This window comes from Cottoperca gobio, chromosome 8, assembly GCF_900634415.1.
Source record: "Cottoperca gobio chromosome 8, fCotGob3.1, whole genome shotgun sequence".
Taxonomy (NCBI): Eukaryota; Metazoa; Chordata; class Actinopteri; order Perciformes; family Bovichtidae; genus Cottoperca; species Cottoperca gobio.
Window position 1 is genome coordinate 135,001 of NC_041362.1, and position 15,726 is coordinate 150,726.

Genomic DNA, 15,726 nt, shown 5'->3' on the forward strand with positions numbered 1-15,726 from the left:
GCATCCAGTGATGCCAAGAATAGTAAAGTCGGGGAGGAAGGACAGACAGGCAGGAAGCAGGGACAGGCAGAAGACAGTGCTAGTGAAGAGGAGTGTGTGTCAGACAGCAGCGACATCCCTAGTTTTACTCTGAGCAACAGCCAGAAAACAAAAATGTACTCAGTTGAAATGTTGAAAGTTTTTCTCCAACAAACAAAAAACCAACACGGAGTAAAAGTGGAGGATTACTTCCCAGATTTACTCGTTTTTATTAGCTCAAGCAGATTCCATATGAGCCAAAAAGAGTCTGGCCTCATTGAGCAGGAGGTGTATAGATTAAAAAAACTTGTGCTTAAAGTAAAAAAATAAATAGTGATGATGGAGGTCTTAATTAATTAATTTGTTTTTATTTTTTCTTATTTTAACATGTCAGCCATGGATACTTTTAAAGTGGGTGTTTTAAATGTGAACGGAGCCAGAGTTTTTAAAAAAAGGACACAAATTTATGAAACTGCAAAATTAAAACACTTTGATGTCCTTTTTTTACAGGAGACGCACAGCGACGGCTCTAACGAGATAGACTGGCAGGAGGGAGTGGGAAGGGGAAGTCATTTTAAGCCACAACACATCTCTTAGTGGAGGAGTGGGCTTCCTCTTCTCCAAATCTTTTACTCCAGTCTCACTGGAGGTCGAGCATTTTATCGAGGGGAGGTTGCTTTTAGTAAAAGCCCGGTTTGACCTTTTTAATGCTGTTTTTATAAATGTGTATGCCCCAACAATCGGTGCAGAGCGGAAGTTGTTTTTACAAAAAATTAATGATGTTTTAAATAGCTGTGCCTCGGAGGATTTTTTATTCTTGGGGGGGGATTTTAACTGTACAGAAAATGCTTTTTTAGATCGGAACCACGCAGAGCCGCATCCAGCGTCCCAGCATGTTCTGAGGCAGCTGGTCCGCTCTCATGGTCTGGTGGATGTATGGAGGAGGATGAACGCAGAGGCTAAACAATACACATGGTCCCATTGCAGAGGGAATAGGATTTCCTCTGCCAGGTTAGATCGTATTTATTGTTTTAAACATCATTTTAACATTTTTAAAATGTGTAATATTATACCTGTTGGTTTTACAGATCACTCTTTGCTTTTATGTAATGTTTTTATTAGAAATGTGTTGCCAAGAAGCGCGTACTGGCACTTTAACTCAGTTTTAACATTTGATAAAAAGCTTTTATTTATTTCTGGAGTGTTTTTAGGCAGAGCAAGAGTGATTTTAACAGTCTTAGGCAGTGGTGGGACCATGGTAAGACTGAAATTCAAATGCTTTGTCAGCAGCACACCCTCAATGTCACACATGACATCACCAGATCTATGAAAGACCTGGAGGGTGATATAGTGGAACTAGAACAAATAAGTGAGTCCACAGGAGATCGAGGATATATTGAAATCCTCAAAGTAAAAAAAATGGCATTAGCCGACCTGCTAGACGTTAAAGTCCAGGGCGCACTGGTCCGGTCCCGGTTCCAAAACGCCACCGAAATGGATGCTCCATCCAGTTTCTTCTTCGGCCTGGAGAAGAAGAACGGACAGAAGAGGGTAATCCACTCACTGCTCTCAGTCACAGGGCAAGAGATAACGGAACCAAGCCAGATCAGAACACGGGCTGTGAGTTTTTATTCCTCCCTATACTCGAGTGAGTACGAGGGGGAGGAAACGTTTTTAGAGGGGTTTTTAGGGGGACTACCGCAGGTAGCAGAGGAAACCAACTCACAGCTGGAGGGGCCGTTGACCACACGGGAGCTACAGGCTGCGCTGCAAAAAATGCAAGGACGGCGGGCTCCCGGCATCGACGGCCTCACTGTTGAGTTTTTTAAAGCATATTGGGACATTTTAGCAACAGATCTTTTAGATGTTTTTAACGAGAGTCTGGCCTCTGGTTCCATGCCGATGTCCTGCCGCAGGGCCGTGATAACGCTCCTGCCCAAGAAAGGAAACCTGCAGGACATCGGAAACTGGCGCCCTGTGTCTTTGCTGTGTGTGGATTACAAGCTTCTGTCCAAGGCTCTGGCCACCAGGCTGGGGGGGGCTATGGAGCAGGTCATCCACCGGGACCAGACCTACTGTGTGCCCGGCAGGTCCATGGTAGACAATGTCTACCTAATTCGAGATGTTTTGGAGGTCTCCAGCTCATTGGGCTTTGATACTGGTCTGATTTCTCTAGACCAGGAAAAGGCTTTTGACCGCGTTGAACACAACTTCCTCTGGAAAGTAATGGAGAAGTTTGGGTTCAGCGCTGGTTTCATAGGCAAGATCAAGGTGTTGTACAGTGAAGTTGAGAGTGTGCTGAAGTTCAATGGTACTCTGTGTGCTCCTTTTAGAGTGTGTAGAGGGGTCCGGCAGGGCTGTGCTCTGTCGGGGATGCTCTATGCGCTCTCCCTGGAACCTCTCCTCTGCAAAATACGCTCCAACCTACAAGGTCTGGTTTTACCTGGTTTTAATAGCAGATTTGTTTTATCCGCATACGCAGATGATATTATTGTTTTTATTAAAAGCCAGAGAGATGCGGACATTTTAACAGATATAGTAGATAGTTTTAGTGTAACATCGGCGGCGAAGGTAAATTGGAAGAAAAGTGAGGCCCTCGCTGTCGGGGAGTGGCGTGGCGGTCTCCCAGTTCTTCCCCAGAGCCTCACCTGGAGAACTGACGGCCTGAAATATCTCGGCGTGTTTTTAGGAAAAGAAATTATTGTCCAGAAGAACTGGGAGAACGTCACAGAAAAGATTCAGGGAAAGCTTTCCAAGTGGAAGTGGCTGCTCCCTCAGATGTCTTTTAAAGGTAGGGTTTTGGTTTTAAACAACCTTGTAGCATCCCAATTGTGGCACCGTCTGACCTGTGTAGACCCTCCCTCAGGCCTTTTAGCAAAACTGCAGAAAGAAATGGTAGATTTTTTTTGGGATGGTCTACACTGGGTGCCACAGGGGGTGCTGTTTTTATCCAGAGAGGAGGGGGGACAGGGCCTTGTCCACCTGGCCAGCCGAACAGCCACTTTTAGACTTCAGTTTTTACAAAAATATCTTACCGGCCCGGCTGATTTGGTGTGGAGAGATGTGACCAGCTGCATTCTCAGACGTGTAAATAACCTGGGGCTGGATGCTGCTCTGTTTTTAACTGATTCTAATTTTTTAAAGTTAAATGGGCTGCCTCCATTTTATCAGGGTGTTTTTAAGTCTTGGGCCCTTTTTAATCATAAAAGGTGTCCAATGTCGGACTCTCTGCACTGGTTGTTGAAGGAGCCTTTGATTTACAGAGCCAGGCTGGACGTCAGCAGCAGCAGCACACCCAGCCTGATGGTGGCGCTCTGCAGGTCCAAAACCCTGTGCTTGCAGCAACTGGTGGATGCAGTGGGGCCGGCGCTGAGTGATGCCCGAGCCCTGGGCTTGCTGCTGGGTCTGACCTCCGTTCGAGTGGCTGAGAGGATTCTGGAGCTGTGGAGCCAGAGGCTATCGGGGAAGGAAAGGAGCCAGATAAAAGACTACAGTGACGGGAAGGCTTCTCCAGACCCAGCAGACCCTTTTCCAGAGATCAACCTGAGCCCAGGGCTGGGAGTACTGACCGGTCCCCTGCTCAATGTCACCAACCCGGCAGGACTGACGCTGCACAGAGCCGACAAAAAGACTCTATATATGAACTGTGTCAAAAGCATCCACAAGAAAGGCCTGTGCAGCAGACCCTCCACTGTGTGGAGTAACAGACTGGGTTCAGGAAGTGGACCAAGCCCACAGTGGGGGTCTTTTTACAAACCTCCCCTCAAAAAGCGGACAGCCGACCTCCAGTGGAGGATTTTACATGGTGCCGTCGCTTGTAACGCTTTTATCTCCGTCATTAATCCTGCTGTTTTTAACAAATAACAGCCACCAGGCTGGGGGGGGCTATGGAGCAGGTCATCCACCGGGACCAGACCTACTGTGTGCCCGGCAGGTCCATGGTAGACAATGTCTACCTAATTCGAGATGTTTTGGAGGTCTCCAACTCATTGGGCTTTGATACTGGTCTGATTTCTCTAGACCAGGAAAAGGCTTTTGACCGCGTTGAACACAACTTCCTCTGGAAAGTAATGGAGAAGTTTGGGTTCAGCGCTGGTTTCATAGGCAAGATCAAGGTGTTGTACAGTGAAGTTGAGAGTGTGCTGAAGTTCAATGGTACTCTGTGTGCTCCTTTTAGAGTGTGTAGAGGGGTCCGGCAGGGCTGTGCTCTGTCGGGGATGCTCTGTGCTCTCCCTGGAACCTCTCCTCTGCAAAATACGCTGGGTGCCACAGGGGGTGCTTTTTTATCCAGAGAGGAGGGGGGACAGGGCCTTGTCCACCTGGCCAGCCGAACAGCCACTTTTAGACTTCAGTTTTTACAAAAATATCTTACTGGCCCGGCTGATTTGGTGTGGAGAGATGTGACCACTGTGTGGAGTAACAGACTGGGTGGAAGGAAGTGGACCAGGCCCACAGTGGGGTTTTTTTTACAAACCTCCCCTCAAAAAGCGGACAGCCGACCTCCAGTGGAAGATTTTACATGGTGCCGTCGCTTGTAATGCTTTTATCTCCGTCATTAATCCTGCTGTTTTTAACAAGTGTCCATTCTGCAACTTACGTGAGACTGTATTCCATGTTTTTACTGAGTGTAAGAGACTCACAGAGTTTTTCTCTCTTTTAACATTGGTTTTTAGTCTTTTTAACGTAGTTTTTACCGAGAATGTTTTTATTATGGGAGTTGCCTACAAAAAAGACAACAAAGAAAAGTGGCAGCTCCTAAATTTCCTCTCGGGAGAGGTTAAAATGGTGATTTATATAAGCAGGAGGAACAGAGTTGAGAACAGAGAGGGGCAGGAGGCCAAGACAGTGTGGCTCTGTAATATCAGGGCAAGACTCTGGCTCGATTTTAGGTTTCACAAACATACCGGGGATCTCGACACTTTTAAAAAACGTTGGTGTTTTAAAAATATTATCTGCACTGTGAATAATGAATGTTTACACTTTGCACAGGTTTTTATTGGATGTTTTTTATATATTTATAGAATTGTTTAAGAATTAATTTAAAAATATATTTTTGATATGATAATATGATTTTTCGTTACACTTTATTAGTAAACTGTTTGTTTTAAGAATATGTAAATAAAGTGTTTTTGAAAAATCTAAATCTCTCTCTCTCTCTCTCTTGCTCTATGTCTTGATATGGAGCGTCTACTCTATGGTAGGTAGCTCAGCAGGAGATAGAGAGGTGAGAGAGCGAGCAGAGGAGAGGAGAGGAAAGAGGACAAAAAAGAGAGGGAGAGAGTGAGAGGGAGATGTAGGGTCGAGGGGAAGAGAGAGGGGGGGGACGAGAGAGAGCGCGAGAGAGAGCGAGAGAGAGGAGAGAGCGAGCTCTCTAGAGGGGATTGTGAGCTCTCTCGATCTCTCTTCCCCCCTCTTCTCTCTCTCTCCTCTCTCTCTCTCTATCTCCTCTCTCGCTCCCCCCTCTCTCTCTCTCTACCTCTCTCTCTCTCTCTCTCTCTCTCTCTCTCTCACCTCTCTCTCTCCTCTCTCCCTCCCTGGAGAAAACAGAACGGACAGAGAGGGTAATCCACTCTCTTCTCTCAGACACAGAGCAAGAAATACTGAACCCAGCCAGGATAAGGGAAGAGTTTTGGGTTCAGTCCTGGATTCATAGCTATGATAAAGGTGTTGTACAGTGAAGCTTGTACAGCTCTATGCGCTCTCCCTTGAACCTCTTCTCAGGGAAATATGCTGCAACCTACAAGGTCTTTTTTTACCTGGTTGTAGTAGCAGCATTATTTTATCAGCTTATGCGGATGATGTCATTGTTGTCATTGGAAGCCAGAGGGATGCAGATATTTTAACCAATATTGTAAAAGATTTTAGCACAGCATCGGCAGCGAGGGTGAATTGGAAGAAAAGTGAAGCCCTCGCTGTCGGGGAGTGGCGTGGCGGTCTTCCAGTTCTTCCCCAGAGCCTCACCTGGAAAAGAGACGGAATAGAATATCTAGGTGTGTTTTTAGGAAAGGAAAATATTGTCCAGAAGAACCGGAAGAACGTCACTGAAAAGATTGAGGGAAGGATTTCCAAATGGAAATGGCTGCTCCCTCAGATGTCTTTTAGAGGCAGGGTTTTGGTTTTAAACAACCTTGTGGCGTCATAACTGTGGCACCTTCTGACCTGTGTGGACCCTCCCTCAGGCCTTTTAGCTAAAATACAGAAGAAAATGGTGGACTTTTTTTGGGATGGTCTACACTGGGTGCCACAAGGGGTGCTGTATTTTTCCAGAGAGGAGGGGGGACAGGGCCTAGTCCACCTGGCCAGCCGAACAGCCACCTTTACAGAAATATTTTACCGGTCCGGCTGATTTGGTTTGGAGAGAAGTGGCCAGCTGTATCCTCAGACGCGTGAGTAACCTCGGGCTGTCCTTGTGTTTTCTCTCCCAGCTGTGACTCGTTCTTGTGATTAGTGTCTGTCTATATATCCCTGTCTTCCCCAGTGTTCCTTGTCAGTTCGTACCTTGATGTTACCTTGTGTCCTCCTCGTGTCCTCCCTCGTCGCTACCTCGTCGCTACCTAGTTTCTACCTCCGGTTGGTCTATGTTTTCAGTTTATTTGTTATTTTGTATTTTGTTAGCTTTTGGAACATAAAGCTCTCTTTTTGTTAAAATCATCGTCTGTCTGCTGCATTTGGGTCCTCCCCTTCACCTCAATGTAACAGAATGAACTGACCAAATATAGACCCAGCAGAGACCTTGGACGAAGAGATTTATGATCTCTCGTACACAATACTGTGTATTTACGGGGAGTGGAGGAGAGCTTCCTGTTGGGAGGGGCAACAGGCTGTGTTAAGATTGGCGCACAAGGAGATGACCCGGCTAAGGAGTTTTTTGCCTGAGGGGCTCCAAAACTTTTTAAACTCGGCCCCGGCTCCTGGGCCGCGGCAATTCTCTGTTCTTGCTACTGGACTTCCGCAGACCCCTGTTCCCGCTGCCGGACCTCCGCAGACCCCCAATCCTGCAGCTGGACTTCTCCAAACCTCCGTTCCTGCAGCCAGACCTCTCCAGACCTCCGTTCCTGCAGCCGGACCTCTCCAGACCTCCGTTCCTGCAGCCAAAATTCTCCAGACCACCGTTCTTGTTTCTGGACCCCTGCAGACCCCAGTTCCCGCTACTGCCAGACCTCTGCAGACCCCGGCCGTCCCCCTGCCGCCTCTGCAGACCCCGGCCGTCTCCCTGCCGTCTCTAAAGACCCGGCCATCGCCCTGCCGCCTCTCGAGACCCCGGCTGCCGCCCCTCGACAACTCAGTCCCAGTGCTCCCTTCGCCTTTCGAGACCCCAGTCCCTGTGCCCCCCTCACCTTTCGAGACCCCAGTCCCTGCACCCCCCTCGCCTTTCGAGACCCCAGTCCCTGCGCCCCCCCTCACCTCTCGAGACCTCAGACCCTGTGACCCCCTCGTCTCTCGAGACCCCAGTCCCTGCGCCCCCTTTGTCTCTCGAGACCTCAGTCCCTGCGCCCCCCTCGCCTCTCGAGACCCCAGTCCCCGTGCCCCCCTCGCCTCTCAAGACCCCAGTCCCTGCGCCCTCCTGGCCTCTCGAGACCCCAGTCCCTGCGTTCCCCTGGACTCTCAAGACCCCAGTTCCGGTGTTCCCCCCGACTCCAGAGACACCAATGACTCCGGGTAAGCCTCCAGAGCGGTCCCCTTCGCCTCGCCGTTCTCCAGAGCAGCCTCCTGCCCCGCCTCCTGCGGTCCTTAGATTTGATGAATGATTGGAAGATTGAATGATGGAATGAGTGGATTTCCGGGGGTGTGGCGTGGAGACACTCACACGAGGTGATTTTGTGGGTTGATGCGGGTCATTTTTGACCCATGTTGTGCCTTAGAAGGGTAGTGATAAATAAATGATTGTTTATGATTGATTTGTGATGATAAAGGGTTAAGTGTATATATTTGTATTCTTTGTTTTAAGAACTTTATTTTAAAAGGATTTGTAAAGATGAAAAATATGTAAATAATTAGCGATACAGGGAGAGAAGACGGAGAAAGGGAGAGAAACACAGAAGAAGAGACAAGTGAGCGGCAGACAGTAGGAACAAAATAACTACTCATGGCGTTCTCCAAGAAGAGAAAAGTCAACAGAGCTTTCAACCCAGAATGGACTCATTCATGTTCATCCTTCCCACTGGAGCACAAAACCAGCGTCTCATATACTCAGAGACCGTGGTGCTCATTAGAAGTGGTGATGTGAAACACCACTATGAGGCAAAGCACAACGTTTTTGACCAAACATACACACTCAAGTCTGAACTGAGGGCACAGAAAATAAGCACTCAGAGCCCAATATGATTTTGATTTGTGACAAAATAAAGCAAATAGGCCACCTGTCAGCATCATCAGCCACAGAGAACAGTTTAACCCAGGATGTGCTAGCCTGGGTTAAACTGTTCAATTGTTAAGATGTGTTGAGACTGAGACTGATTTATTCTAACACTGGTTGAGAATTAAATCAAGACGAGTAGATAGAAAACATCAGAATCACATCAGAGTTTATGTTTCTAACCTTTGATTGAAGAGGAACAATCCGGCTTCCGTCCTGGTCGTGGAACAACGGACCGACTCTTCACTCTCGCACTCTCGATCCTGGAGGGGGCCTGGGAGTACGCCCATCCGGTCTACATGTGTTTTGTGGATCTAGAGAAGGCCGGGTCCCCCGGGTGATACTGTGGGAGGTGCTGCGGGAGTATGGGGTGAGGGGGTCACTTCTGAGGACCATCCAATCCCTGTACGCCCAAAGCGAGAGTTGTGTCCGGATACTCGGCAGTAAGTCGGACTCATTCCCAGTGAATGTTGGCCTCCGCCAGGGCTGCGCTTTATCACCAATCCTGTTCGTGATTTTCACGTGGTCCTTATGGCATCATCGGTCTGTGACCTTCAGCAGTCACTGGATCGGTTCGCAGCAGAGTGTGAAGCGGTTGGGATGAGGATCAGCACCTCTAAATCTGAGGCCATGGCTCTCAGCAGGAAACTGGTGGATTGCCTACTCCGGTTAGGGAATGAGCCCTTACCCCAAGTGAAGGAGTTCAAGTACCTCGGGGTCTTGTTCACGAGTGAAGGGACGATGGAGCGAGAGATTGGCCGGAGAATCGGAGCAGCGGGGGCGGTACTGCAGTCGCTTTACCGCACCGTTGTGACGAAAAGAGAGCTGAGCCAGAAGGCAAAGCTCTCAATCTACCGGTCGATCTTCGCTCCTACCCTCACCTATGGTCATGAAGGCTGGGTCATGACGGAAAGAACGAGATCACGGGTACAAGCGGCCAAAATGGGTTTTCTCAGACGAGTGGCTGGCGTCTCCCTTAGAGATAGGGTGAGAAGCTCAGCCATCCGTGAGAGACTCGGAGTAGAGCCGCTGCTCCTTTGCCTTGAAAGGAGCCAGTTGAGGTGGTTCAGCATCTAGTAAGGAGCCACCTGGCCACCTCCCTAGGGAGGTGTTCCAGGCACGTCCACATGACCCGACCCGGATAAGCGGTAGACGATGGATGGATGCATGGATAGATGTCAGAAAACCTTTAACACAACATATAATGTGTTAATGTGAGTCATGAAGTGGGGAAGTGTCAGCTGATATGTGTGAGCTGTTTATTTGAGCCTGTTCACCTTCATGCAGGAGTTCATTCGAGCTCGTCTTCACTGAACACATGAATACTTGCTGCAGTGTGTCGATGTGTTTCACAGAAGAAGTACTGCAGTATCTGGAAGGTGGAGCTCAATATTAAAGAGTGCAGAAGTTATTGGATGCAGATTGTCAGTCATTAAAATAAGAAGCAGCAGGTGGAGCCAGACACACACACAGACTGACAGACAGTTCAACAGTCACTGCTCCTACTGTTGAAGCAGGTCAGTGAACGCACCTTGACCTCTCTGTGTTGATGCATCTGCTCCACCTGGATCCTCCTGCACACCAACACACAGACCAGAGAGCATGCTGGGAAACTACAGCAACACAAAGGTCCTTTAAATCCTTCAAACTGCACATTTCATGACTTTCATTTGTACGTTCTTTCATTTCCCCACTCGACAGACACAAAACATGTCTCCTTATTACTGTAGTAATAATATTGATCTGCAGTAATACAGTAGTTTCATATTCACAGCTGATCTATAAGACAACATTTGATCACCACGTGCTGCTACTTTGCTCAGTTATTGTCTCAGATCAGCTTCACATTGTCTCCGTCAGCTTTGTTTGATACCCTGGAATGAAGACAAGAAGAAAAGACTTGATGTTTGTTTATTCATCATGTGAAGCTGCACTTTGTTCTCACATCAGTAAAGTTCAATGACTTCATGTACACGTTCACTTTGAGCACAATGTCAGCATGTGAAAGACAAGAATGAATCCTCTGCTGATGGATTATGATCAGGATAAGTACACTTCTATAGCCCTCATAACAACAACAACAACACATCAATGTGCTTCTAGACGTCTTTCTAACAGAACAAAGTGTCCAGGATGAAGCTGCTGCTTCCTCTCTGAACACATGCAGTGGAAGAGAAACAAGATAGAAATACATCAACACAAATATTCATCAAACATTGAGTGGACATGTTGATGCAGAGACAGCAACATGATGAGCAGTGAGAGCCTCCATGGCTCCACAGACAGAGGGAGCAGCTCCACCTAAACAAAGTCCCACATTACACAACCACTGATGACGTCAAGCACCGCCCACAATGTTTGAGTGACAGCTGAACAAACGCCACAACAATCAGCCGTCGGCACAAACACGGAGACGAAATACGTTTCAGAGTTTAAACACAGAGCTGAAGCCGCTTCCCTTAAATCACACGTTCACATTCATTTTAGAAGAAGAAGTCTTTTTAGTCTTAACATGTTTAATACAAACCCCACCCAGGATGAGGGTCATGTTCAACTTCACTGTTAACATTACAAGAACATTGTGTTCAAAGTAAATGTGATCTGTGATCAACATTCACAGGAAACTATCTGCTCACACTTCATCCTGGTGTCACACAAACCTCCTGCACTTATATTGTGATTATTATTCAGGTTCATTGTACAGCTGATCATCTGGAATATAATATGAAACATAGAACATGTCACTTAGTCCGGGGGGGTTAGTTTACTCACTGAGAGAAAAGACTCCCTGAAGGAGAACCAGAGATTTACTTCTGTCTACTTGAGTTTACAGAACTCAGCAGTGGATCCAGAATATAAACCAACTCCAGCGTAGAGCGGCTGAGAGAATGTGTGGTGGACTCTGTGCAGGAGAGTCATGGTGTCAGAGACGCTGTAGAAGGACAGAACACCTGCTCTGTGATCCAGGTACACTCCGAGTCTGGAGGACGCAGGACCTGAGACGGGAGTTCCGAACTTGTTGTACCAAAATGTACAACTGTTATTGTTAAACTCTAACATCCAGGATTTATCATTGTATCCAAAAAAACATTCATGCCCCCACCCTGCTCTGCTGATGTTCTTGTATGCGACTGCTACACAAACGTCTCCCCCGCTCCACTCCACCTCCCAGTAACTACGTCCAGTCAGACTCTCTCTACTCAGCACCTGAACACATCCAGTGAATCTGTCTGTGTGATGAGAATAAGACTGTTGTTTTCTCATGTAATGTCACTTTTCTGTCCCCCTCAGATAATAACAGCCGTCTGTTTACTGTGTTTGGATCCAGTGTGATGTCACGTGAATACTTTAAGAATCCAGCTCTGGTCTTGGGCTCTGCTGACAGTGAAACATCCACTTCAGTCCCAGTCTGTGAGATGTTTGTCCACTTCTCTCTCAGAACGTCCTGGAGTTCATCTGTGACTTGTGACACAGCCGCTGTCACTTCCTCAAAGTATCTGAGAGGGATGTTGATGCTGGAGGAGAGTGTAGACTCACTGAGTGGGGACAGTGAGGGGTAGTTGTGTAGAAACTGGTTGTGGTCCTCTGTGTGTGCGAGCTGCTTCAGATCAGCGTCTTTCCTCTTCAGCTCAGTGATCTCCTTCTCCATCTTCTCCTGAAGCTCTTTGACTCGACTCACTTCACTTTCCTGCTGCGATCTGAGCTGCTGCTTCACATCAGAGCTTCTTTTCTGCATGAGACGGATCAGCTGAGTGAACATCTTCTCACTGTCCTCCACTGCTCTGTCAGCAGAGCGATTGATGACCTTCACCTCCTGCTGAAGCAGCTTCACATCTTTCTCTCCGTCCTTGATTCTCTGCTGGATGTTTAGTCGACTCCCCTCGAGCTCTCTCTGCCTCTCAGTCCTTTCTGCTGCAGCTGAGACTGTGTCGTGGCCTTTATGTTCCTCCACAGAGCAGAGATAACAGATACACTGCTGATCAGTACGGCAGAACATCTTCATCACCTCATCGTGACGAGAGCACATGTTCTCCTGGAGCGTCTGGGAGGGCTCCACCAGCTTGTGTTTCATGAATGTAGGTGATTCATAATGAAGCTGGAGGTGTTTCTCACAGTAAGAGGCCACACACTGCACACAGGACTTGAAGGCTTTCAGTTTTCTCCCAGTGCAGACATCACATCCCACATCTTCAGGTCCAGCATAGCAGTGATCAGCAGGAGCAGCTTGGAGTCCAGTCTTCTTCAGCTCCTCCACTAAAGCTGCTAACATGGTGTTCTTCACCAGGACAGGCCTCGGTGTGAAGGTCTGCCTGCACTGAGGGCAGCTGTGGCTTCTCTTCTCGTCCTCTCCATCCCAGAAGCTTTGAATACAGTTCTTGCAGTAGCTGTGTCCACAGGGAGTCGTCACCGGATCCTTCAGTAGATCCAGACAGATGGAACAAGAGAAGGTTTCCCGGTCCAGCTGAACTCCTTTCTGCGCCATTTCTCCTTCACTGCCAGCGACTGTGTGAGTCTCACTTCCTGAGGAGTGAAACTAGTTTGAGCTGCGATCTCAACAGCATGTGTGTGTGAAGCGAGTGGAGCCTGTCAGCTGTGTGTGTGCAGCGCCATGTTGGTTACACCCATCCACACAGCTGTAGATCTGAAGGGGAGGGACAAGGAAGTGTATGAGGGGGGGGGGAGAGCAGGGTGTGACAGATACTGTGTGTTCAACATGTTTCACAAACACTCACTTCAGCTTAAGGAAACTTCTTACAGTCAGTTTAGACTTCAGCTGTAAAAACAAATGAGTCGTCCTGTAGTGAAGTACAAATACTACAGTAATACTTCAGTACAAGTACAAATACTACAGTAATACTTCAGTACAAATACTACAGTAATACTTCAGTACAAGTACAACTACTACAGTAATACTTCAGTTCAAGTACAAATACTACAGTAATACTTCAGTACAAGTACAAATACTACAGTAATACTTCAGTACAAGTACAAATACTACAGTAATACTTCAGTACAGTATAAATACTACAGTAATACTTCAGCACAAGTACAAATACTACAGTAATACTTCAGTACAAGTACACATACTACAGTAATACTTCAGTACAAGTACAAATACTACAGTAATACTTCAGTACAGTGTAAATACTACAGTAATACTTCAGTACAGTACAAATACTACAGTAATACTTCGGTACTAGTACAACTACTACAGTAATACTTCAGTACAAGTATAAATACTACAGTAATACTTCAGTACAAGTACACATATTACAGTAATACTTCAGTACAATACACGTACTACAGTAATACTTCAGTACAGTATAAATACTACAGTAATACTTCAGTACAAGTATAAATACTACAGTAATACTTCAGTACAGTATAAATACTACAGTAATACTTAAGTACAGTACAAATACTACAGTAATACTTCAGTACAAGTACAAATATTACAGTAATACTTCAGTACAGTATAAATACTACAGTAATACTTCAGTACAAGTACAAATACTACAGTAATACTTCAGTACAGTACAAATACTACAGTAATACATCAGTACAGTATAAATACTCCAGTAATACTTCAGTACAGGTATAAATACTACAGTAATACTTCAGTAGAAGTACAAATACTACAGTAATACTTCAGTACAGTATAAATACTACAGTAATACTTCAGTACAGGTATAAATACTACAGTAATACTTCAGTAGAAGTACAAATACTACAGTAATACTTCACTACAGTATAAATACTACAGTAAGACTTCAGTACAGGACACATACTACAGTAATACTTCAGTACAGTACAAATACTACAGTAATACTTCAGTACAAGTACAAATACTACAGTAATACTGCAGTACAAGTACAAATACTACAGTAATACTTCAGTACAGTACACATACTACAGTAATACTTCAGTACAGTACAAATACTACAGTAATACTTCAGTACAGTACAAATACTACAGTAATACATCAGTACAGTATAAATACTACAGTAATACTTCAGTACAGGTATAAATACTACAGTAATACTTCAGTAGAAGTACAAATACTACAGTAATACTTCAGTACATGTACAAATACTACAGTAATACTTCAGTACAGTATAAATACTACAGTAATACTTCAGTACAGGTATAAATACTACAGTAATACTTCAGTAGAAGTACAAATACTACAGTAATACTTCAGTACAAGTACAACTACTACAGTAATACTTCAGTTCAAGTACAAATACTACAGTAATACTTCAGTACAAGTACAAATACTACAGTAATACTTCAGTACAGTATAAATACTACAGTAATACTTCAGCACAAGTACAAATACTACAGTAATACTTCAGTACAAGTACACATACTACAGTAATACTTCAGTACAAGTACAAATACTACAGTAATACTTCAGTACAAGTACACATACTACAGTAATACTTCAGTACAAGTACAAATACTACAGTAATACTTCAGTACAGTATACATACTACAGTAATACTTCAGTACAGTACAAATACTACAGTAATACTTCGGTACTAGTACAACTACTACAGTAATACTTCAGTACAAGTATAAATACTACAGTAATACTTCAGTACAAGTATAAATACTACAATAATACGTCAGTACAAGTACAAATACTACAGTAATACTTCAGTACAAGTACAAATATTACAGTAATACTTCAGTACAGTATAAATACTACAGTAATACTTCAGTACAAGTACAAATACTACAGTAATACTTCAGTACAGTACAAATACTACAGTAATAATTCAGTATAGTACAAATACTACAGTAATACATCAGTACAGTATAAATACTACAGTAATACTTCAGTACAGTATAGATACTACAGTAATACTTCAGTACAAGTACAAATACTACAGTAATACTTCAGTACAGTACAAATACTACAGTAATATTTCAGTACAGTACAATACTACAGTAATACATCAGTACACTATAAATACTACAGTAATACTTCAGTAGAAGTACAAATACTACAGTAATACTTCAGTACATGTACAAATACTACAGTAATACTTCAGTACAGTATAAATACTACAGTAATACTTCAGTACAGGTATAAATACTACAGTAATACTTCAGTAGAAGTACAAATACTACAGTCATACTTCAGTACAGTATAAATACTACAGTAATACTTCAGTACAGTACAAATACTACAGTAATACTTCAGTACAGTACAAATACTACAGTAATACATCAGTACAGTATAAATACTACAGTAATACTTCAGTACAGGTATAAATACTACAGTAATACTTCAGTAGAAGTACAAATACTACAGTAATACTTCAGTACATGTACAAATACTACAG

The 15,726-nt window shown here is 44.8% G+C and overlaps 1 protein-coding gene across 1 annotated transcript; it reads right to left on the reverse strand.

The window, feature by feature from the left end:
- Window positions 1-11,131: 11,131 nt before the first annotated feature.
- Window positions 11,132-12,946, reverse strand: LOC115012548 (tripartite motif-containing protein 16-like). Its single transcript, XM_029438217.1, is given in 2 exon segments — window positions 11,132-11,641; window positions 11,643-12,946. Coding segments are annotated over 2 exon segments (1,665 nt in total). The 5' UTR covers window positions 12,858-12,946; the 3' UTR covers window positions 11,132-11,191.
- Between the last annotated feature and the right edge of the window lie 2,780 nt (window positions 12,947-15,726).